Here is a 24,624-nt window from a genome sequence, read left to right as displayed (position 1 = left end):
TAAATGCCTTCCTAACCATCTTAAATAAAAATGCCCCATTCAAGAAATTTAGAACCAGGAACAGATATAGCCCTTGGTTCTCCCCAGACCTGACTGCCCTTAACCAACACAAAAACATCCTATGGCGTTCTGCATTAGCATCGAACAGCCCCCGTGATATGCAGCTGTTCAGGGAAGCTAGAAACCATTATACACAGGCAGTTAGAAAAGCCAAGGCTAGCTTTCAAGCAGAAATTTGCTTCCTGCAACACTAACTCAAAAAAGTTCTGGGACACTGTAAAGTCCATGGAGAATAAGAACACCTCCTCCCAGCTGCCCACTGCACTGAAGATAGGAAACACTGTCACCACTGATAAAGCCACCATAATTGAGAATTTCAATAAGCATTTTTCTATGGCTGGCCATGCTTTCCACCTGGCTACTCCTACCCCGGTCAACAGCACTGCGCCCCCAACAGCAACTCGCCCAAGCCTTCCCCATTTCTCCTTCTCCCAAATCCGTTCAGCTGATGTTCTGAAAGAGCTGCAAAATCTGGACCCCTACAAATCAGCCGGGCTAGACAATCTGGACCCTTTCTTTCTAAAATTATCTGCCGAAATTGTTGCCACCCCTATTACTAGCCTGTTCAACCTCTCTTTCATGTCGTCTGAGATTCCCAAAGATTGGAAAGCAGCTGCGGTCATCCCCCTCTTCAAAGGGGGGGACACGCTTGACCCAAACTGCTACAGACCTATATCTATCCTACCATGCCTTTCTAAGGTCTTCGAAAGCCAAGTCAACAAACAGATTACCGACCATTTCGAATCTCACCATACCTTCTCTGCTATGCAATCTGGTTTCAGAGCTGGTCATGGGTGCACCTCAGCCACGCTCAAGGTCCTAAACGATATCTTAACCGCCATCGATAAGAAACATTACTGTGCAGCCGTATTCATTGATCTGGCCAAGGCTTTCGACTCTGTCAATCACCACATCCTCATCGGCAGTCTCGACAGCCTTGGTTTCTCAAATGATTGCCTCGCCTGGTTCACCAACTGCTTCTCTGATAGAGTTCAGTGTGTCAAATCGGAGAGTCTGCTGTCCGGACATCTGGCAGTCTCTATGGGGGTGCCACAGGGTTCAATTCTTGGACCGACTCTCTTCTCTGTATACATCAATGAGGTCGCTCTTGCTGCTGGTGAGTCTCTGATCCACCTCTACGCAGACGACACCATTCTGTATACTTCTGGTCCTTCTTTGGACACTGTGTTAACAACCCTCCAGGCAAGCTTCAATGCCATACAACTCTCCTTCCGTGGCCTCCAATTGCTCTTAAATACAAGTAAAACTAAATGCATGCTCTTCAAACGATCGCTACCTGCACCTACCCGCCTGTCCAACATCACTACTCTGGACGGCTCTGACTTAAAATACGTGGACAACTACAAATACTTAGGTGTCTGGTTAGACTGTAAACTCTCCTTCCAGACCCATATCAAACATCTCCAATCCAAAGTTAAATCTAGAATTGGCTTCCTATTTCGCAACAAATCATCCTTCACTCATGCTGCCAAACATACCCTTGTAAAACTGACCATCCTACCAATCCTCGACTTTGGCGATGTCATTTACAAAATAGCCTCCAATACCCTACTCAACAAATTGGATACAGTCTATCACAGTGCAATCCGTTTTGTCACCAAAGCCCCATATACTACCCACCATTGCGACCTGTACGCTCTCGTTGGCTGGCCCTCGCTTCATACTCGTCGCCAAACCCACTGGCTCCATGTCATCTACAAGACCCTGCTAGGTAAAGTCCCCCCTTATCTCAGCTCGCTGGTCACCATAGCATCTCCCACCTGTAGCACACGCTCCAGCAGGTATATCTCTCTAGTCACCCGCAAAACCAATTCTTTCTTTGGCCGCCTCTCCTTCCAGTTCTCTGCTGCCAATGACTGGAACGAACTACAAAAATCTCTGAAACTGGAAACACTTATCTCCCTCACTAGCTTTAAGCACCAACTGTCGCAGATTACTGCACCTGTACATAGCCCACCTATAATTTAGCCCAACAACTACCTCTTTCCCTACTGTATTTAATTTATTTATTTATTTTGCTCATTTGCACCCCATTATTTTTATTTCTACTTTGCACATCTTCCATTGCAAAACTACCATTCCAGTGTTTTACTTGCTATATTGTATTTACTTTGCCACCATGGCCTTTTTTGCCTTTACCTCCCTTCTCACCTCATTTGCTCACATCGTATATAGACTTGTTTATACTGTATTATTGACTGTATGTTTGTTTTACTCCAAGTGTAACTCTGTGTCGTTGTATCTGTCGAACTGCTTTGCTTTATCTTGGCCAGGTCGCAATTGTAAATGAGAACTTGTTCTCAACTTGCCTACCTGGTTAAATAAAGGTTAAATAAATAAATAAAAAATACATGGATTGTGTATGTGTGCCATTCAGTGGGTGCAAGAACTGCTACGCTGCTGAGTTTTTCACTCTCAAATGTTTCCTGTGAGTATCAAGAATGGTCCACCACCCAAAGGACATCCAGCCAACTTGACACAACTGTGGGAAGCATTGGGGTCAACATGGGTGGAATGCTTTCGACACCTGTTCGAGTCCATGCCCCAATGAATTGAGGCTGTTCTGAGGGCAAAAGTGGGTGCAACTCAATAGGTGGTCCTAAAGTTTTGTACACTCAGTGTATATCACACAATGTCTGGATGCAATATTCTACCCAGCAATATTCAACACTGAAATCTGTTACTCTTGTTATTCCAAATGCATCTGAAAGTCTTTTTTGCTGATAACAATGAAAATGAATCTTTGTCTTTAATGCAGGGATTCATTTACAGTGGGGCAAAAAAGTATTTAGTCAGCCACCAATTGTGCAAGTTCTCCCACTTAAAAAGATGAGAGAGGCTCTGAGGACTAGTCTAGGGATGCCGTCTGGGCCGGCAGCCTTGCGAGGGTTAACACGATTAAATGTCTTACTCACCTCAGCTACAGAGAAGGAGAGCCCACAGTCCTTGGTAGTGGCCACGTTGTTGGCACTGTATTATCCTCAAAGCGGGCGAAGAAGTTGTTTAGTTTGTCTGGAAGCACGGTGTCCGTGACATGGCTGGTTTTCTTTTTGTAGTTGTGATTGTCTGATTGCCACAAACATCTCGCATTTGAGCCGTTGAATTGCGACTCCACTTCGTCTCTATACTGACATTTCGCTTGTTTGATTGCCTTGCGGAGGGAATAACTACACTGTTTGTATTTGGCAATATTCCAAGTCACCTTTTCATGTTTATATGCGGTGGTTCGCACTTTCAGTTTTGCACGAATGCCACCATCCATTCACGGCTTCTGGTTAGGGTAGGTTTTAATAGTCACAGTGGGTACTACATCTTCCTTATAAACTCACTCACCGAATCAGCCTATACGTCAACATTATTCTCTGAGCCTACCCGGAACATGTCCCAGTCCGCGTGATCAAAACAATCTTGAAGCGTGGATTGGTCGTAGAAGCACCTGCATTCAATATTTCTTAGTATTGGTACATCCTGTTTGAGTTTCTGCCTATAGGAAGGGAGGAGCAAAATGGAGTCGTGGTCAGATTTGCTGAAAGGAGGGAGGAGGAGGGCCTTGATCCAGTGTCTTTCCAGCACAAAAACTACAGTCAATATGCTGATAGAATTTAGGTAGCCTTGTTCTCAAATTTTCTTTGTTAAAATCCCCAGCTAATGCAGCCTCAGGATACATGGTTTCCAGTTTGCATAAATTCCAGTGAAGTTTTTTGAGGGCCAATGTGGTATCGGCTTGTGGGGGGTTATACACGGCTGTGACAATAACGGAGGAGAATTCTCTTGGGAGATAATAGGTCTGCATTTGATTGTGAGGAATTATAGGTCAGGTAAACAAAAGGACTTGAGTTCCTGTATGTTGTTGCAATTACACCATGAGTCGTTAATCATGAAACATATACCCCCGCCCTTCTTTCCGGAGAGATGTTTATTCCTGTCGGCACGACGTACAGAGAATCCAGGTGGCTGTACCGACTCCGACAGCATATCCCAAGAGAGCCATGTTTCCGTGAAACAGAGTATGTTCAAATCCCTCATGTCTCTCTGGTAAGCCACCCTTGTTCTAATTTTGTCTACCTCGTTATCTAGAGACTGGACATTAGCGAGTAGTATACTCAGAAGCGGTGGGTGGTGTGCGCGCCTCTGAAGTCTAACCAGCAGACTGCTCTGTCTGCCTCTCCTCCGGTGGTGTTGTTTTGGGTCAAATGCCCTGGGTGGTTCGAACAAAGGATCCACTTCGGCAAAGTTGTATTCCTGGTCGTAGTGCTGGTAAGTTGACGCAGCTCTGATATTTAATAGTTCTTCACTTAAGATTTTCTTGGCTAACTATGTAAGAAATAATAAAGTTTCCTAAGGACTAGAAGCGAGGCAGCCCTCTCTGTTGCGCCATTTTCGTATCTCCCTCTATGTTATAGTGTGAAAACAGTTGTCATGGGCAACAGTTTATGTGATTGCAAAATCCAATGCTTTAAACAGAAATTGTAACTTCAATTTGATTACTAAAACTAAAATCGATACTGAAATTGAGTTCTTCAATAATGACACATAATACTTGGTTGAAGCATGTTTGGTGTCTAGCTGTTTAGTTACTTGGGGACATTATTGTGCAACCTCCGCTGATTCCAATCTTCTAACTACATTCTATTAATCTATTATCTATGAATTAATTGATTAATAGCTGCCCATACTGTGCCACAGTACCAAGATAAGGTATGATTTCTCAGTTTCTGCTTAAGATTTAGTGTGTATTGACTTATTAATGAACTACTGTTACTGTAAATGTTTAGCTGACTGATATATCAAAGCTACCGAGCTAACCATTGGTAACCTTATTAAATGATGCTATTACAGCCAAAACAACAGTATCTATTGCTGGACTAGAGATATGCCCTAGCTATAGTTAGTCAGTGGTTGCACATCTAACTAGCTGGATTGAGGCAAGGGTGTGAATAGTAGACGTAAATATATAATTTCACTGTTTACAGCAGGGCCTCCAGCTACACAGACCTGTCTGGTCAGCCTGGTAGGGTGCTGTGGGTGTGTCCAACTTACACCTCTGCAAATCTGTGTGTGAATAGCAATGGAATTAAATATTCAACCAATGCCTCAAGTGTCGGACTGTAAGTCCACCACACACCCGAAGGGTTGTGAGGTCCTGTCCAGAACCAACCCCTAGCCCTTGTCCCTACACACTTGTGGAAATCTGGGAGAATTGGACAAGTGTTAGCAATACCGCCAAAATTCCCCCAAGCCTATCAGAGGGTAAGGTGGAGCTCTCACCATGTCACCACCCATCAGTTGCTCTCAGACAAATGTCTAGACTCTGGGAAGTAGGGGCTAGGGTTGGTTTCTGGACAGGCCATGGGTATTATGGTAGCTCAGTCAGTCTGGCACTGTCAAAAAATTATCATAGCTGTCATGTATTTGCTTCCTCAATTGCATTTCCTTGATTTGTTGCATCCTCTGTCCTCGTCTCCTTCTAAAAACCCATTGGATGAGAAGGTCAGAGGTCCCTCACCTCTCACCCTCTTATCCAATGGGGTTTGAGAAGGAGGCGAGGAGAGAGGACGTGAGAAATGAAGAAAATGCAATTGAGATTCTCCCCTGCTGCAGGAAAATCCTGTTTAAATGTATGTCAAACCATTTTGAAATTTTGACCCTGATGTCACACATTGGCTCCTTTATTTATAGAAAGACCCATATGTTCACTATCATCATACTTAAACACACTTATTAAAACACAATTTTATACGCTTTATTAATACTTTAGTATATTCATTCCAAATACACTTGGAGCTGTTTTTGCAACAACAAAAAAATTGTATCTAGTAAAAAAAAAAAAAAAAATATATATTTAAGTATACTTTTAAAAGTATGTGCATTTAAAAAAATATTACCCAGCATCCTTTTCTGCAGCTGAAGTTTTGATTTATAATATGTTCCTCATATTTATGCTATTCAAATGTTTTGATGTTCATTTTCCAAATTAATAATTTATCACTGTAATGTGAACAACTTAAGTGTGAAATCCCACTGGTGCACAGTTATCAAAAACGTTAGAGGAAAATTGCCACTCCAGCCACAACTGCTTTGTAAATATCATCTTGTAACATTGGCTGAGGAGATTCCTTGGTCAATAAAGGTAACCTTTACATGGTTAATTACAATAGCTAATGTGGTTAGCTTTTACTCTATTTGTAAAAGTATACTTGAAACACATTATAAATACACTTTATTTGTAAAGAAAATACAGGACTTCCATTTCATTGTTCATGCTAGTGTACTAATAATACAATGACATTGATTGGCCAACTAAATCAAACTTACATTTACACTGAATTAGAATTTTAGTAGACTTCTATTTTGAGAAATATACAATGTACATAAGGTATATTCAAAATATATTTGTTTTACTATTTATCTAATAAACTAAGATTCTACACTACCATTCAAAAGTTTGGGGTCACTTAGAAATGTCCTTGTTTTTGAAAGAAAGGCACATTTTTTGTCCATTAAAATAACATCAAATTGATCACAAATACAGTGTAGACATTGTTCATGTTGTAAATGACTATTGTAGCTGGAAACTGCAGATTTTTATGGAATATCTACATAGGTGTACAGAGGCCCATTATCAGCAACCATCACTCCTGTGTTCCAATGGCACGTTGGGTTAGCTAACCAAAGTTTATCATTTTAAACAGCTAATTGATCATTAGAAAACCCTTTATGCAATTATGTTAGCACAGCTAAAAACCGTTGTGATGATTAAAGAAGCAATAAAACTGGCATTCTTTAGGCTAGTTGAGTATCTGGAGCATCAGCATTTGTGGGTTCGATTACAGGCTCAAAATGTCCATAAACAAAGGACTTTCTTCTGAAACTCGTCAGTCTATTCTTGTTCTGAGAAATGAAGGGAATTCCATGTGAGAAATTGCAAGGAACTGAAGATCTCGTACAACGCGGTGTACTACTCCCTTCACAGAACAGAGCAAACTGTCTCTAACCAGAATAGAAAGAGGAGTGGGAGGCCCCGGGGCACAACTGAGCAAGAGGACAAGTACATTAGAGTGTATAGTTTGAGAAACAGACACCTCACAAGTCCTCAACTGGCATCTTCATTAAATAGTACCCGCAAAACACCAGTCTCACCGTCAACAGTGAAGAGGCGACTCTGGGATGCTGGCCTTCTAGGCAGAGGTCCAGTCTATGTGTTCTTTTGCTCATCTTAATATAATATTTTTATTGGCCAGTTTGAGAAGGCAGCATCCCAGAGTCACCTCTTCACTGTTGATGTTGAGACTGGTGTTTTGCGGGTACTATTTAATGAAGCTGCCAGTTGAGTACTATTCTATTCTAAAATCAGCCGTTTCCAGCTACAATAGTCATTTACAACATTAACAATGTCTACACCGTATTTCTGATCAATTTGGTGTTATTTAAATGTACAAAAAAATGTGCCTTTCTTTCAAAAACAAGGACATTTCTAAGTGACCCCAAACTTTTGAACGGTAGTGTACTTAAGGACAACAACAAAAATCCAATTGAGATATTATATATTTGAAATGTATTAAAGTATATTTATCACAAACATACTTCTCAATACTTAAATACATTGATGAAGTATGATTTAAGTATATTTCAACAAGAAAAAAATTCAGCTTGGGTATGCCCTGCACATTTCTCACATCGTGGGATCTCCCTCCTACACACTGCTCCAAATCCTTGGCACCTAAAGCACAGTAGGGTTTAGGAACATAGGCTCTCACAGAATAACGAATATAACCTTAGCTGACCTTATCAAGTAGAAACTCTGTGCTTACGTTCAACAAGACAGACAGGGTATTCTGTCTCGCCATTGCTACCGGGTCTACATCTCACCAAACAGCATGCGTCACAAACACCCGGAAATATTATTTTTCATTTGATCCACTTCTACACCCAATGCTACCCCATTGATCACTCCTTTGAGTGGCGTCCTGCACGACACAGGTCGATCCTCGAGACGCGTGACGCGGAGTGCCCATTGCGTCTGGGCGGAGGATGCAACCGTTATCAGTTTGTCATTTACCCAGCTTGAAACAACATGTGGGCATTTCCATCTAAAACGAGCACCAACATGTGAAGTTCTTAGGAGCATGTCAAATGAAAGATAAGTCAATATTTTTGTAAGTTTAAAAAAATATGAGCATTTTAAACTACTCGGAATTTAAAGGTATTTCAATATTTAGAAAATAGATACAAATATCTCAATTAACAGACGATACAGCTCTGTTTCTAAATGACAAGGATCAAGTTTCTTTTGCACTTAATATTATCAAATCATTCTCTTCTTCTTCTGGTCTGGAACTTAACTTTAAATACGAAATATTGTCCCTGCATTACTCAAATGACCAATCTGTTGAGAATATTCCAGTGAAGGATAATGTGAAACATTTAGGGGTGCATATTGTAAAAAAAAACATATTGTCCGTCAATATCTCAATTTCTCTCAGAGATTAAAGAAAACAAAATCCATCTTTAACAACTGGCTGACCTCTCTATTTATTGGAAGGGTTTTATTGTCCAAAGCAGAGTTCTGTCACGTTTTGTCTACCCTGGTCTTCCTATTTGTAGCTGATCAAACCAGCAAGGATATCAACAAGACTTTCCTAGACTTTATATGGAAAAATATACAATGCATCTTAAGAAGTCTGTAATATCAAACCAAAGAGCTGATGGTGGGCTTGACGTACTAGATTTCATTGATATCAACAATACCTTTAAATTAAACTGGATGAAAATATGTATGCTTAGTTCTGAATCTATATGGTACTTCATTCCCTGTCATATTTTTATGAAATTGATCTTCAATTTTTGTGGAAGTGCAACTATTCTCCAGCAAAATTACGCATCAAACTGTCCAAATTTCATGAACAAGCCCTTTTAGCCTGGAAACTATGTTATGTCCACAACTTCTCCCCACACAAGGCACTTCTGTGGAACAACAAAGATATTGTTAAAAACAAGTCTTTGTTCTTTCCTATGTGGCTTGAAATAAATATATTTGTGCTTGATTTATTTGATAAAGAAGGAAATATACTCTCTCATAGAAAGTTCTTCGAAACATAGAACTTCCCAATACATTTGTAATGGGTGTCGTCGTCGGATGAGGAGGAATCGGACCAAAGTGCAGCATGGTAAGTGTTCATGACTTTTATTGAACAAAATAACAAGGTGAACAAACGAAACCGAAACAGTCCCGTCAGGCGAAGAACACTAATCAACTACCCACAAAACATAGGTGGGGAAAAAGCTACCTAAGTATGGTTCCCAATCAGAGACAACGATAGTCAGCTGTGCCTGATTGAGAACCATACCCGGCCAAAACAAAGAAATACAAAACAGAAAAAAGAACATAGAATGCCCACCCAAATCAAGGGTGTGACAACATTATAAATCATTTAATTCTGTATGCCAAGCAATACCTTCAGGACTTAATCAATTACATCTCATTTTGTGCTTTGGAGAACATGTCAAGATAGATGCAAATCTTAAGTTAGAAGGTTGCTGGATAAGTAATGTCATAACACATTAATAGAGTTTACTTAATAACACCAAGAACAAGATTTCTCCTAGAGGGAAGGAAATTCTTCTGGAATGCATTAATTATTGAAATTGAATGGAAGAACGCTTGGTTACTCCGCCACAAACTTTGTTCATCAAATAAAGTAAAAGAAATTCACTTAAATCAAAAATACCCTTGCAATAACTTGTTGGCTAAATTCATGAAGCTATTACACAAAAATGTTTATGAGCGTGACTCTGTGAAGTTATTATGGAGCGAGTTAAATATTTACATTTTATCAATAAGACCCATGTATTTACAACGAAATATGTAATATATTATTATTCAAATGAAAACAAAACTCCTCAATTAGTCGTTAATTTATTCATTCTCTCTGGTAAATTTGATACACACAAAAACAGCCTCCAGTATTTATGCTGTAATAGTTTATGTGTTGGGGAGCTAGGGTCAGTCTGTGATATCTGGAGTATTTCTCATGTCTTATCCGGTGTCCTGTATGAATTTAAGTATTTTCTCTCTCTCTCTCTCTCTCAGGACCTGAGCCCTAGGACCATGCCTCAGGACTACCTGGCCTGATGAATCCTTGTGTTCCCCAGTCCGCCTGGTCATGCTGCTGCTCTGGTTTTAACTGTTCTGCCTGCGGCTATGGAACCCTGACCTGTTCAGTGGATGTGCTACCTTGTCCCGGACCTGCTGTTTTGGACTCTCTCTCTACCGCACCTGCTGTCTCTAACTTTGAATGATCGGCTATGAAAAGCCAACTGGGTAAGGATGACAAAGGCAGAGAATTTACCGTTTACTGTGAATTTATTTATTCCTTCACACTGTAAATTTGGGGAAAAGGGTCTGGACAGAACCAAAGCAAAGAAAGTAAAAGTTAAAGAGCCCCCCTCTCCTTGTAACGGCTGTTTGAAGAAGTGGACCAAGTGTTCATGATTTATTAATAGAACAACAAAAAGACCGAACGCGAAACAGTTCTGTCTGGTGCAGACACAAAAACAGAAAACAACTACCCACAAAACACAGGTGAGAAAAGGCTACCGAAGTATGGTTCTCAATCAGTGACAACGATAGGCAGCTGCCTCTGATTGAGAACCACGCCCGGCCAAACACACAGAAATAGAAAACATAGAACACAAAACATAGAATGCCCACCCCAACTCACACCCTGACCAAACCAAAATAGAGACATAAAAAAGGCTCTCTAAGGTCATGGCGTGACACTCCTACCTTACCTGCCTACCCACTACTTACCTAGTCTTTTAGCACCACCTGGTGCGCTAACCAAAATACAGGGGGTGGTCCGCCCAGGTCTTACCTAGTGTGTATAGACAGTAAATACTATGGGTTATGTATATCCGCAGGCCTCTTGCCTAAGCACTCCCTAGGTGCCTTCCCCTCCCCCCCTGGGAAAAAATGAAACAGAATAATACACACAATTTCAATAATCAAAACAGTCCTTTGAACATAAACATACCTCCGCAGGACAGGCTACAAACTACTTCACAAAAAAAACTCTGAGAAACAACTAACACCGGACATCAAAGAAGTCTCTGTCTGAGCAACAAACTAACACAGAACATAACAATCAGCTCTCTCACTTTGTGACATCGGCTGATGTAAAAAGGGCTTTATAAATACATTTGATTGATCTTAGACAACAGCAACCGTAAAAAGTTGAAAAACTCCTGCCAACTAATGTCAACACATATTTACACTGAACAAAAATAGAAATGTAATATGTAACGGAAATCCGTCATTGAAATAAATGCATTAGGCCCTAATCTATGGATTTCACATGACTGGGAATACAGATATGCATCTGTTGGTTAGACACCTTAAAAAAAGTAGGGGAGTGAATAAAAACAACAGCCAGTATCCGGTGTGACCACAATTTGCCTCATGCAGTGCGACATCTTCTTCACATAGAGTTGATCAGGCTGTTGATTGTGGCCTGTGGAATGTTGTCCCACTCCTCTTCAATGGCTGTGGGAAGTTACTGGAAAACGCTGTTGTACACTTTGATCCAGGGCATACCAAACATGCTCAATTGATGACATGTCTGGTGAGTATGCAGGCCATGGAAGAACTGGGACATTTATATTTATATTGCACAGATTGAGCAGATTGTGTCCAGATCCTTGCAACATGGGGCCATGCATTATCATGCTGAAACATGGAGGTTATGGCGGTGGATGAATAGCACGACAATGGGCCTCAGAATCTCATCACGGTATCTCTCTGCATTGAAATTTCCATCCATATTCCCACCACCACCATGGGGCACTCTGTTCACAACGTTGACATCAGCATCCTGCTCGCCCACACAACGCCATACACTCTGTCTGCCATCTGCCTGGGTACAGTTGAAACCGGGATTAATCCATAAAGAGTACACTTCTCCAGTGTGCCAGTGACCATCAAAGGTGAGCATTTGCCCACTGTAATCGGTTACAATGCCAAACTGCAGTCTGGTCAAGACCCTGGCGAGGATGACGAGCACGCAGGTGAGCTTCCCTAAAACAGATTCTGACAGTTTGTGCAGATATTCTTCTGTTTTTGCAAACCCATAGTTTCATCAGCTGTCCGGGTGGCTGGTCTCAGATGATACCGCAGGTGAAGAAGCCGGATGTGGAGGTCCTGGTTTGGAGTGGTTACACGTGGTCTGTGGTTGTGAGGCCAGTTGGATGTACTACCAAATTTTCTAAAACAACGTTGGAGATGGCTTATGGTAGAGAAATTAACATTTAATTCTCTGGCAACAGCTCTGGTGGATATTTCTTCAGTCTGCATGCCAATTGCACGCTCCCTCAAAACTTGAGACATCTGTGGCATTGTGTTGTGTGACAAAACTGCACATTTTAGAGTGGCCTTTTATTGTCCCCAGCACAAGGTGCACCTGTGTAATGATCATGCTGTTTAAATCAGCCACACCTGTCAGGTGGGTGGATTATCTTGACAAAGGAGAAATGCTATGATTTAAACAATTTTGTGCAAAACATTAGAGCGAAATAAGATTTTTGTATATATGGAACATTTCTGGGATCTTTTATTTCAGCTCATGAAACCAACCCAGTATCACAGATTATTGTGAACTAGACACTAATTTCCAATTGGAAATTTGTGACAGGCACACAAAATACAGATATTACATATTTCTCTACCTTTGTGTACTTAATGAGGATACATCACCATGAAGCGAATGACATTCATAGCCATAATTATACATTTCTGTATAGTATAGATCAGGGACCCAAGATGTAATTCCATTATCAGATGTAAATCCACTATACCTTCTGTAGTTCAATAACCAAAATAAATGTGTTCAGTACTTAGTCAGGTAAACATGAATTAAGGCACTAATATTTCCTCATTATAAAAAACAGCATCAAACAACAGGACAAGGTTGTCACTTTTCATCAGTGAAGCATTTTTACAGACACCATCCATCACCATATCATCTACTCTGCCTCATCATACTCATTCTTTCCTCAGTTCACTTCATATAGTTCCCTACTGCATCCAAAACCAACAGAACTAACTACAAACAAACTAGTACTACATTACATGTCACTGTACTCTATACATGGGCCGTGTGCATTTTCTGCTGGTGTGTCCTGAGGTATCTCCCCTCTGAGAACCTCTTCCCGCAGTGCGTACAGGTGAATGGCCTCTCTCCCGTGTGGACCTTCAGGTGCCTCTTCAGCTGGTGCTGGTGGGAAAACCTCTTCTCACACTGCGGACAGCTGTAGGGTTTCTCCCCTGTGTGGACCCTCTGGTGCCTCTTCAGGCTGGACGAGTGGGAGAAACTGGCCCGGCACAGGTGGCAGCCGAAAGGTTTCTCCCCCGTGTGCATCCTCTGGTGGATCTCCACCTGTTTGGGGAAACTGAAGACTTTCCCACAGAACGAACACGGGAAGCGCTTCTCTTTGCCAACAGATCTGCTGATAGTGTCACAACTAATGTCATTTGTCAATGGGCTTGTGTAGCTATTTAGTGTTGAGGCACTGGAATTGTCTGAGGTCTGGTTTAACATAAGGGGGGTGTGAGGAGGTCGAATGCCAGGGAGTGTCTGTGTTGTTGCACGGTCCATGTTCCAGTTGATAGATCCTATAGAAGGCAGGCTGAAGGCAGCACCTGTTGGAGGGTTAACCTGAGGCACCATCAGTCTCTCTGAATCACAACTATAGGAGCAGGATGGAGCATCACTAGCCAAGTCTGTGTCTGTTCTCTCTTGCCGCATGCGGACACCTACCTGTCCCCGCAGACCAAATCTAATCCTCACCCTGGTCTCAGCCAGTCTGTTGTCATGGAGACTATGATCGGTTGTTGTTTTGTGTTCGACTGTCTGTTTCTGGTTGTGGTTAACAGTGTTGTTCACCAGCCCAGAGTTGAGGATGCTGTCCCTTCCACTGACATCCACTATGTCGCCTGTGGTCCTGGCCTGCTCGGTGATGTTGTCCACCGGGCCCTTGGCTGCACCTGTCTTAGAATCCAAGATCGTCGCCCAGTTTCCTCTGTTAGCCTCCAGCCAACCACCTGCAGGAAGAGGTTAGAGAATAGACTTTACAAACATGGCAGAGAATTCTACATATGGAGTTTTTTCAGTCTATTACCTGGTCAAGTTCATACATTATAATGTGTGTTTTTATATGTAAACATAAGTTGTATTGATTTCATTTTATGAATGAACAAAATCAATTATAGACAGGTGCATCACTATTTCCATTGAAGATCTATTACTGTATCTAGGCTATATCAAATCAAATGTATTTATATAGCCCTTCTTACATCAGTTGATATCTCAAAGTGCTATACAGAAACCCAGCCAAAAAACCCAAACAGCAAGCAATGCAGGTATAGAAGCAGGTGTATGTATTTCTCCCTTACCTTGCTCCCCTATCTTTAGTCCACTCAGCAGATCAACACTCTCTGGTCCGTCTTCTATTGTCTCCTCTTTGACCAGCAGCAGATCAGGCTTCCCATCCTCCATGTCTATTGACTGTAAGAGAAACAGAGTGAGAGGATGTTGGATAATGAAATCTGATATGAGCACCCTGCTATGGAGCATCAATCTGATTGGGCAATGAGGGACTGCTATGAGTACAATTCAAAACATGTTAGCTGATTTAATACAATACTAATGGTTTAATACTAATTCTATGGCATGGTACCACCTGATCTAATACCATTCAGACAGTAGTTCACAGTGGGCACACCTCAGTGAGACTGTGTGTGGTCCTGTGCTGCTCAGCTGGTTCCTCTGTGGGTTCAGGAGGAGGTGTAGTCTGGTTGTCCTCCATGACTATGGTCCCCTCAGGGCTCCCCAGACCCTCCTCACACCCCTCCTCCTTCACCAGCAGCACCTCTGGACCCTCCTCCTCCTGGAAGAGACAGGTGATACAGATTATACAGACACACTCCCTCAGGTATGTACACACAGATAATAAAGAAACTTTCAACATGGAGTGTTTACCCATCCCCACTACGTTTGAGTCCAATACTGTAGTTACAGAATGACTTCATTGTTGTTAAACCCATCATGGTGAACATAAATATGATGTTGTGGGTAAAAATAAGTTGGCTATGATAAGTCAAAAGTCATCAGACAAACCTGACTAAACTATTTTGACGTGTACAGTAGGTTTGTTAGTGTGTGGGTATGTGTAGCTACAGTAAGCTCCAAATATATTGGGACAGTGACACATTTTTGGGGGGTGTATGATATTTGTGCTTCTCTAACCTTCTCACTTTTTTGTGCCATTACTTTTGGTCCCCTAAAATGGGGAGACTATGTACAAAAAATGTTGTCATTTCCAAAAGGTTCACCCGATATGGATTAAAAAATACCCTCAGTTTAAAACGGGCAGTCTGTACTTTAACCTCATAGTCATTGTATCATTTATAATTGAAAGTGCTCAAGTACAGAGCCAAAAAAAATAAAAATAATTGCCACTGTCCCAATATGGAGCTCACTGTATATTTAGTTATAAAGCGCTGTCGGGTATATGCAAAATAGGGTGGTATCAGATGTAATATACAAAAGAGAGTCTCAATGAAAGTCTTAGAAAGTCTAGTGTTTATTAAACATAAACAAGTTTAAATACACCATATGAAAACCACGTCTAAACTACAAATCTGCTTGATAAACTACATGAATTTTCTCATTAAAAGTGTCTTGGCAAAGAAATTAAGTAGTTGAATGGAAGTTATGAAATAAGCATTTGGGAACCTCATTTACAGTGCCTTCAGAAAGTATTCAGACCCCTTGATTTATTCCACATTTTGTTGTGTTACAAAGTAGGATTAAAATTGATTAAATTGAAGAGAAAAATGTCAACGATCTCCACAAAATACTCTGTCAAAGTAGAAGAAAAATTCTAGCAGTAGGAAAAATAAAACACTAATATATCATAATTAGATAGGTATGTAACCCCCTGAGTCAATACATGTTAGAATCCCCTTTGGCAGTTTTGAGCCTTTTCGGGTAAGTCTAAGAGGTTTTCTTTCTCTTCAAAATTCTTCACATTTTTTGAAGCTGTGGGCCAGAAGAGAAAATAACTTGACCCGGCCATGAAAGCTGCCAAAGCGTGTGGGTACATTCCTTACATCCGCTATGACAAGCTTATTGTCCACCCGCAGCAAACACACACACACACACACACACACTGATTAATGGACTGCTGAATGTTCGTTTTTTCTCTTACTTTGTTCTTTTCTATTTTATGTCTGTCTCTGAGAGGCTACCCAGGAAAGAAATTACTCAATATATGTAGCCTTTGAAATAAGGTTAATGAAATCAATAACTTGCTAACATCAGATAGCATTCATATATTAGCAATTTCTGAGACTCACTTAGATAATTCCTCTGATGATACAGCAGTAGCAATTACAAGGATATAACATCCATAGAAGAGACATAAATGCTTATGGGGGAGGTGTTGCTATTTTTTACACATCGTTACGTTACAGGCTTATTCTAAAATATATATTTTTTTACGATACCAGATCTCACAATACCCCATAATGACAAACCGACAACAGGTTTAGACATTTTTGCAAAATTATTTTTATTTCTATTTACATAAGTATTTAGACCTTTTGCTATGAGACTCGAAATTGGGCTCAGGTGCATCCTGTTTCCATTGATCATCCTTGAGATGTTTCTACAACTTGATTGGTGTCCACCTGTGGTAAATTCAATTGATTGGACATGATTTGGAAAGGCACACACCTGTCTATATAAGGTCCCACAGTTGACAGTGCATGTCAGAGCAAAAACCAAGCAATGAGGTTGAAGGAACAATCTGGAGAAGGTTACAAAAACATTTCTGCAGCATTGAAGGTCCCCAAGAACACATTGGGCTCCATCATTCTTAAATGGAAGAAGTTTGGAACCACCAAGACTCAAACTGAGCAATCGAGGGAGAAGGGCCTCTAAAGTAGTTTCAGAGTTCCTCTGTGGAGATGGGAGAACCTTCCAGAAGGACAACCATCTCTGCAGCACTCCACCACTCCACTAATCAGGCCTTTATGGTAGATTGTCCAGACGGAAGCCACTCCTCAGTGAAAGGCACATGACAGCCCGCTTGGAGTTTGCCAAAAGGTACCTAAAGGACTCTCAGACCATGAGAAACAAGATTCTCTGGTCTGATGAAACAAAGATGGAACTCTTTGGCCTGAATGCCAAGCGTCACGTTTGGAGGAAACCTGGCACCATCCCTACGGTGAAGCATGGGGGTGGCAGCATCATGCTGTGGGGATGTTTTCAGCGGCAGGGACTGGGAGACTAGTCAGGATTGAGGGAAAGATGAACAGAGCAAAGTACAGAGAGATCCTTGATGAAAACCTGCTCAGGACCTCAGACTGGGGCGAAGGTTCACCTTCCAACAGGACAACGACCCTAAGTACACAGCCAAGACAACGCAGGAGTGGCTTCGTTACAAGTCTCTGAATGTCCTTGAGTGGCCCAGCCAGAGCCCGGACTTGAACCCGATCTAACATCTCTGGAGAGACCTGAAAATAGCTGTGCAGCGACACTCCCCATCCAACCCGACAGAGCTTGAGAGGATCTGCAGAGAAGAATGGGAGAAATTCCCCAAATACAGGTGTTCCAAGCTTGTAGCGTCAAACCCAAAACGACTCGAGGCTGTAATCGCTGCCAAAGCTGCTTCAACAAAGTACTGAGTAAAGGGTCTGAATACTTATATAAATGTGATATTTCAGAGTGAGCAAAGCTGCCATGGGTAGCTACTTTGAAGAACCTAAAATATATTTTGTTTTGTTTAACTTTTTTGGTTACTACATGATTCCATTTATGTCTTCACTATTATTCTACAATGTAGAAAATAGTAAAAATAAAGAAAAACCCTTGAATGAGTAGGTGTGTCCAAACTTTGGACAGGTCCTTTTTTTGATGTGTACTCATTACGTCTGCTGTTTTTGATCGACACAAGACAGTTCAATGGAAACGCACCGCAATAGACAACTGCCACATCTATTTTCTACGCACACTTTCTAAATGTCAATGAAAAACCTCTGGACAAATGTAATGGAAACATAGTTAATGAGTTGAATCAGCTGTTTTTTTTGTCTGGGGCTACAACAAAAATGTGTGCTGTTGGGGGTACTCGAGGACTGGAGTTGGGAACCACTGGCCTACACAGTTCAAATACATTTTGTTAGGCTTATATATATGCCTTATACACTGAGTGTGCAAGACATTAGGAATACCTTCCTAATATGGAGTTACACCCCTTTTTGCCATCAGAACATCCTCAATTCGTTGGGGCATTGACTCAAAGGTCTCCAGTGCTTCCAGAGTTGTGTCAAGTTGGCTGGATGTCCTTCAGGTGGTGGACCATTTTTTGATACACACGGGAAACAGCAGCGTTGCAGTTCTTGACACACTCAAACCGGTGTGCCTGGCACTTACTTACATACCCTGTATAAAGGCACTTAAATATTTTGTCCCTCTGAATGGCACACATACACAATTAATGTCTCAATTGTCTCAAGGCTTAACAAAAAAGATTATTTAACCTGTCTCCTGCCCTTCATCTGCACTGATTTAAGTGGAGTTAACCAATGACATGAGTAAGGGATTATACTGTAGGTTTCACCTGGATTCATGGAAAGAGCAGTTGTTCCTAATGTTTTGTACACTCAGTGTATATTTTACAATGTCTGGAAGCAACATTCCAATTAATCTGTCTTTAATGCAGGGTTTGATCTAAACGTCAGAAGCAATCGAGTTGGAATGGTTGCTTTAAATGGAATGGTTTTCTGCTGGTGTATCCTGAGGTAGCTCCTCTCTAAGAACCTCTTCCTGCAGTGCGAACCACCTTTCTCCTGTGTGGATCTTCAGGTGCATCTTCAGCTGCTGCTAGCAGGAGAATCTCTTCTCACACTGGGCTCAGCTGTATCATTTCTCCCCTGTATGGACCCTCTGGTGTCTCTTCAGATTGCCAGCATGGGCAAAGCGCATGTTACACTGGGTACAGCTGAAGGGTTTCTCCCCTGTGTGGACCCTCTGGTGCCTCTTCAGGTCACCAGCCTGGGCGAAGCGAATGTGACATTGGGTACAGCTGTAGGGTTTCTCCCCTGTGTGGACCCTCTGGTGGATCTCCACCTTCTGGGGGCAGCTGAAGCCTTTGTTACAGAACATGCAGAGGAACCGTTTCTCTTTACTTTTGCCTGATGTTGCTCCCCCTCCCCGAGCCTGGGCTCTGACCCCGTCGTTTGAATTCAATACCTGATCGAAAAGGACATGGCTGTGTGAATCAGAAGACCCCATTGACGTGGACACTGGGTCGCAATCCCTGAATGCATGTAAAGGGGAGTGGGTCCCAACATTTAGATTGGTCTCTAAGCTTTCCCTGTAGTCTAAGAAATCACTGCTGTTGCCCTGCGAGTGTCCTTCTCCTAAGTGAGTCTGGTCTGCATTCCATGTCAGAGAAACGTCATCCTCCACTTTCACAGTCACCTCATCTACGACCAGACCCTCCCCTTTCTTACCTAGGCGCCCTTCAGAGTATACACTACTACTGTACTGGTTCCAGTCCCCTCTCATTGGATTAGTCTGTGTATCTAAGCCCACAGGCATGTCACCAGGTATCATCTGTGTCTCTGTAGCGTATGAACAGGACGGATCATTGACAGTCTGTAACACGTCACCGGAGTCCTGATGGGACAGAACCGTCGTCAGGTTACCGTGAAGTAAATACTCTGAGTGGGGAGCAGGACAGCCCAGTCGCCCCAGCACCATTGAAGTCTTGGGGCATGTCTCTGTCTTGAAGATGGTGCTCGACGTTCCACTGACCTCCGTGATGCTGCTGGGCTGCGCTGGGGCGGTGGTGGGGTCCTCCGTGGTTACAGGGGGCGTTCCAGCCGCTGCAGTCTGGCTGTCTCTGCTGTGCCGTGGGTCCTCTTCTCCTTCAGCCATCTCCTGCTTAACCCCAGGACTTGCAGCCTCTGCATCGGCAGACTAACACAAGAAAAGAGAAGGTTATTACCGGTACATGAGTTGAATAACAATGTCATAGGGAAGTCTCACGAGATAAATGAGGATGTAGAGGTACAGTGCATTCCAAAAGTATTCAGACACCTTCACTTTGTTGTTAGAGCCTTATTCTAAATTCCTCATCAATCTACTCACAAAACCCCATAATGACTAAGTGAAAACAGGTTTAGACATGTTTGCAAATGTTTTAAAAATAAAACAGAAATATTATTGATTAATATTATATGTTATTTTTCTATAAAGCAATTGAGGGCAGGTGCATCCTGGTTCCACTGATCATCCTTGAGATGTTTCTACAACTTAATTGGAGTCCACTTGTGGTAAATTCAATTGATTGGACATGATTTGGAAAGGCACTCACCTGTCTATATAAGGTTCCACAGTTGACAGTGCATGCCAGAGCAAAAACCGAGCAATGAGGTTGAAGGAATTGTCCGTAGAGCGCTGAGACAGGATTGTCAAGGCACGTATCTGGGGAAGGATGCCAAAACAATTTTGCAGCATTGAAGGTCCCCAAGAACACAGTGGCCTTAATCATTCTTAAATGGAAGAAGTTTGTAACCACCAAGACTCTTCCTAGAGCTGGCCACCCAGCCAAACCGTGCAATTGAGAGAGAAGGGCCTTGGTCAGGGAGGTGACCAAGAACCCGGTGGTCCCTGTGACAGAGCTCCAGAGTTCCTCTGTGGAGATGGGAGAACCTTCCAGAAGGACAACAATCTCTGTAGCACTCCACCAATCAGGCCTTTATGGTAGAGTGGCCAGACGGAAGCCACTCCTCAGTAAAAGGCGCATGACCGCCCGCTTGGCGTTTGACAAAAGGCACCTAAAGGACTCTCAGATCATGAGAAACAAGATTCCCAGGTCTGATGGGAACTCTTTGGCCTGAATGCCAAGCATCACATCTGGAGGAAACCAGGCACCGCTCATCACCTGGTTAATACCATCCCTATGGTGAAGCATGTTGGTGGCAGAATCATGCTGTGGGGATGTTTCTCAGCGGCAGGAACTGGGAGAATAGTCAGGATTGAGGGAAAGATGAACGGAGCAAAGTACATTGAGATAATTGATGAAAACCTGCTCAGGACCTCAGACTGGGGCGAAGGTTCACCTTCCAACAGGACAACGACCCTAAGCACACAGCCAAGACAACACAGGAGTGGCTTCGGGACAAGTCTCTAAATATCCTTGAGTGGCCCAGCCAGAGCCTGGACTTGAACCCTATTGAACATCTCTGGAGAGACCTGAAAATAGCTGTGCAGCAACGATCCCCATCCAACCTAACAGAGCTTGAGAGGATCTGCAGAGAAGAATGGGAGAAACTCCCCAAATACAGGTGTGCCAAGCTTGTAGCGTCATACCCAAGAAGACTCAAAGCTGTAATCGCTGCCAAAGGTGCTTCAACAAAGTACTGAGTAAAGGGTCTGAATACTTACGTAAATGTGATATTTCAGTTTATTTTTTAGACATTGAGAGAAGAATCTAAAATTCTGTTTTTTTCTTTGCCATTATGGGGTATTGTGTGTAGATTGATGATGGGAAAAAATGATTTCATCAATTTCAGAATAAGACCAACGTATCAAAATGTAGAAGAAACGGGGTCTAAATACTTTCCAAATCCACTGTAAGCAAGTGAATAGCTGAAGAGGAGCCTTTCGGAAATAAACAGGCCACATTTGATTTACAAAGTAACAAAAACATTTTATGCAATACTATTATACTAACCTCTATTATGATAATGTGCTGGGTTGAGGTTCCACTCCCTTCATCAACTGTGATTGGTTGGTCATCTCTCCATGTATTGTGTCCAGCTGGCTTCACAAAGCTTCTGTGGCCTCCAGTGAGATGTCCTTCACCTGAGAGTGATTGGGGGAAATAGAGGTGGTTAGGTACACTATTGACAGTTTTGACATTGTATGTAAGGTAACACTTCTCATAACTTCTTGATATACTATTTATAGATCGATTGATTATGTTCCATGCATCATATTGTTTTCAATTAGTAAATAATATGAAATGTTGTAAATCAAGAATCTGGTTAAAATATGATAGTGTCTTAGTTATCTTGAACAAAGGAATCAGGGGAATTACTCCATGCAATCCAAAAACTGACCAACACCCAATTTTGGGCAACCACGTGTACTTAGTGTAACGGATGTGAAACGGCTAGCTTAGTTAGGCGCGTGGGCGCTAAATAGCGTTTCAATCAGTGACGTCACTTGCTCTGAGACCTTGAAGTAGTAGTTCCCCTTGCTCTGCAAGGGCCGCGGTTTTGTGGCGCGATGGGTAGCGATGCTTCGAGGGTGACTGTTGATGTGTGCAGAAGGTCCCTAGTTCGCGCCCGGGTATGGGCGAGGGGACGGTCTAAATTTGTACTGTTACATTAACACATGTAAATCCACACGTGCGCTGAGGGGAACACTGCCTGGCAGTCTTGGCCTTCTGCTAAATGTACCTCTTGCTATTCCTCTGTACTGGTCGAGAATCTTGACACTTCTTGGACGACTTGCGAGGACGCGCTCTCGCATTGTCCTCTCTGCGCGCTCCCGTGCCATCTTCAGTTCCAGTAGCTGTAGTTTCCTCCGCAATGTCCTGTTTTCTTTCTGGCTTTGAGAAATTTCCAAACGAAACACTGCATAGTCGTCGTCTACGAGTTTACATATCTCTGCCACGGCTGCATTCGCTAGCACCTCCATGATGGAGGCTATTTGAGTGTGGAAAACCATACAGTTAGCCATTGTAAGCAGCTAGCTAGCGTTGCCTAAATAACATCTATCAACCAAGTCCTATCTCCAACGCGAATTTAAAAACGCTAACGTGGAAATTGTAATCGGACACTGGGGTTTGGGCAAAAGTCCGACAAAAGGCAATACAAAACTCTGGTCCAGAAACTGTGACACAGGCAAGAAGAACTAAGTACTTCCGAGTCACGGATTTTTGGAATTCTTCTGAATAAGAGTCCCGTACACTTTGCGAATGAATAATTGTGCCAAAACAATGGAAAATGTCCACAATTATCTATATATTTTATACTAGTTATCATAGAAATAATAATTTAAAGTATTTCTATTTAATTTATTTGTTTTATTTTTTAAAGCCTAAATGGTCAACAATGTTTTTTGTGTGTGTAATCCTATCATTTATTGGATTGTACCACAGGAGGTTAGAAGCACCTTAATTGGGGAGGACGGGCTCATGTTAACGGCTGGAGTGGAATGTTATCAAATACATCAAACACATGGTTTGATGTGGGATAGAGTTCCATCGAGTCATGGCTCTATGTAGTACTGTGTGCCTCCCATAGTCTGTTCTGAACTTGAGGACTGTGAAGAGACCTCTGGTGGAATGTCTTGCGGGGTATGCATGTTTGTCCAAGCTGTGTGCAAGTAGTTCAAACAGACAGCTCAGTACATTCATGTCAAAACCTCTCACAAAGACAAGTAGTGATGAAGTCAATATCTCCTCCACTTTGGGCCAGGAGAGATTTACATGTGTAGCCGATGTGAAATGTCTAGCTAGTTAGCGGTGGTGCGCGCTAGTGGCGTTTCAATCGGTGACGTCACTTGCTCTGAGACGTTGAAGTAGTGGTTCCCCTTGCTCTGCAAGGGCCGCGGCTTTTGGGGAGCGATGGGTAACGAGGGTGACTGTTGACGTGTGCAGAGCGTCCCTGATTCGCGCCCAGATCAGGGGGACGGATGTAAAGTCTATACTGTTACACATGCATATTATTAATATTAGCTCTCTGTACATCCAAGGGCCAGCCGTGCTGCCCTGTTCTGAGACTATTGCATTTTTCCTGAGTCCCTCTTTGTGGCACCTGATCACACGACTGAACAGTAGTCCAGGTGCAACAAAACTAGAGCCTGTAGGACCTGCCTTGTTGATAGTGTTGTTAAGAAGTCAGAGTAGCGCTTTATTATGTACAGACTTCTCCCCATCTTAGCTACTGCTGTATCAATATGGTTTGACCATGACAGTATTACTCCAAGCAGTTTAGTTTTGGAAATATTTAGGACTAATTTATTCCTTGCCACCCATTCTGAAACTAACTGTAGATCTTTGTTAAGTGTTGCAGTCATTTCAGTCGTTGTAGTAGTTGACGTGTATAGTGTTGAGTCATCCACATACATAGACACACTGGCCTTACCCAAAGCCAGTGGTATGTCATTAGTAAAGATTTTTTTTAAAGTAAGGGGCCAAGGGGAATTCTACCTGGATTATGTTTGAGAGGCTTCCATTAAAGAACACCCTCTGCGTTCTGTTAGAAAGGTAACTCTATCCACAATATAGCAGGGGGTGTAGGGCCATAACACATATGTTTTTCCAGCAGCAGACTATGATCGATAATGTAAAAAGCTATACTGAAATCTAACAAAACAGCTCCCACAATCTCTTTATCATAATTTTCTCTCAGCCAATCATCAGTAATTTCTGTGAGTGCTGTGCTTATTGAATGTCCTTCCCTAT

At 42.2% G+C, this 24,624-nt stretch overlaps 1 protein-coding gene across 3 annotated transcripts in view; it reads right to left on the bottom strand.

The window, feature by feature from the left end:
* Positions 1-23,088, bottom strand: part of LOC110534616 (uncharacterized) — a 56,390-nt gene extending 33,302 nt beyond the window's left edge. Inside the window, exons 1-6 of one of the 3 annotated variants that reach the window (XM_090187457.1) lie at positions 22,613-23,088; positions 21,883-22,013; positions 19,392-20,123; positions 14,857-15,021; positions 14,528-14,639; positions 12,655-14,176 (exon numbers count right to left, since the gene is read on the bottom strand). In XM_090187457.1, the coding sequence (XP_090043583.1) occupies positions 13,218-14,176; positions 14,528-14,639; positions 14,857-15,021; positions 19,392-20,123; positions 21,883-22,013; positions 22,613-22,895 (2,382 nt within the window). In that variant the 5' untranslated portion in view covers positions 22,896-23,088 and the 3' untranslated portion in view covers positions 12,655-13,217. Of the gene's footprint in view, positions 1-12,654; positions 14,177-14,527; positions 14,640-14,856; positions 15,022-19,391; positions 20,124-21,882; positions 22,014-22,612 lie in introns of those variants that run through there. The other 2 variants (XM_090187456.1, XM_090187461.1) reach the window with 2 other exon arrangements.
* Between the last annotated feature and the right edge of the window lie 1,536 nt (positions 23,089-24,624).

Source organism: Oncorhynchus mykiss, chromosome 10 (assembly GCF_057628025.1).
Source record: "Oncorhynchus mykiss isolate SJ-2025 chromosome 10, ASM5762802v1, whole genome shotgun sequence".
In the NCBI taxonomy this organism is placed as follows: Eukaryota; Metazoa; Chordata; class Actinopteri; order Salmoniformes; family Salmonidae; genus Oncorhynchus; species Oncorhynchus mykiss.
This window is presented reverse-complemented; position numbering and strand designations above follow the sequence as displayed.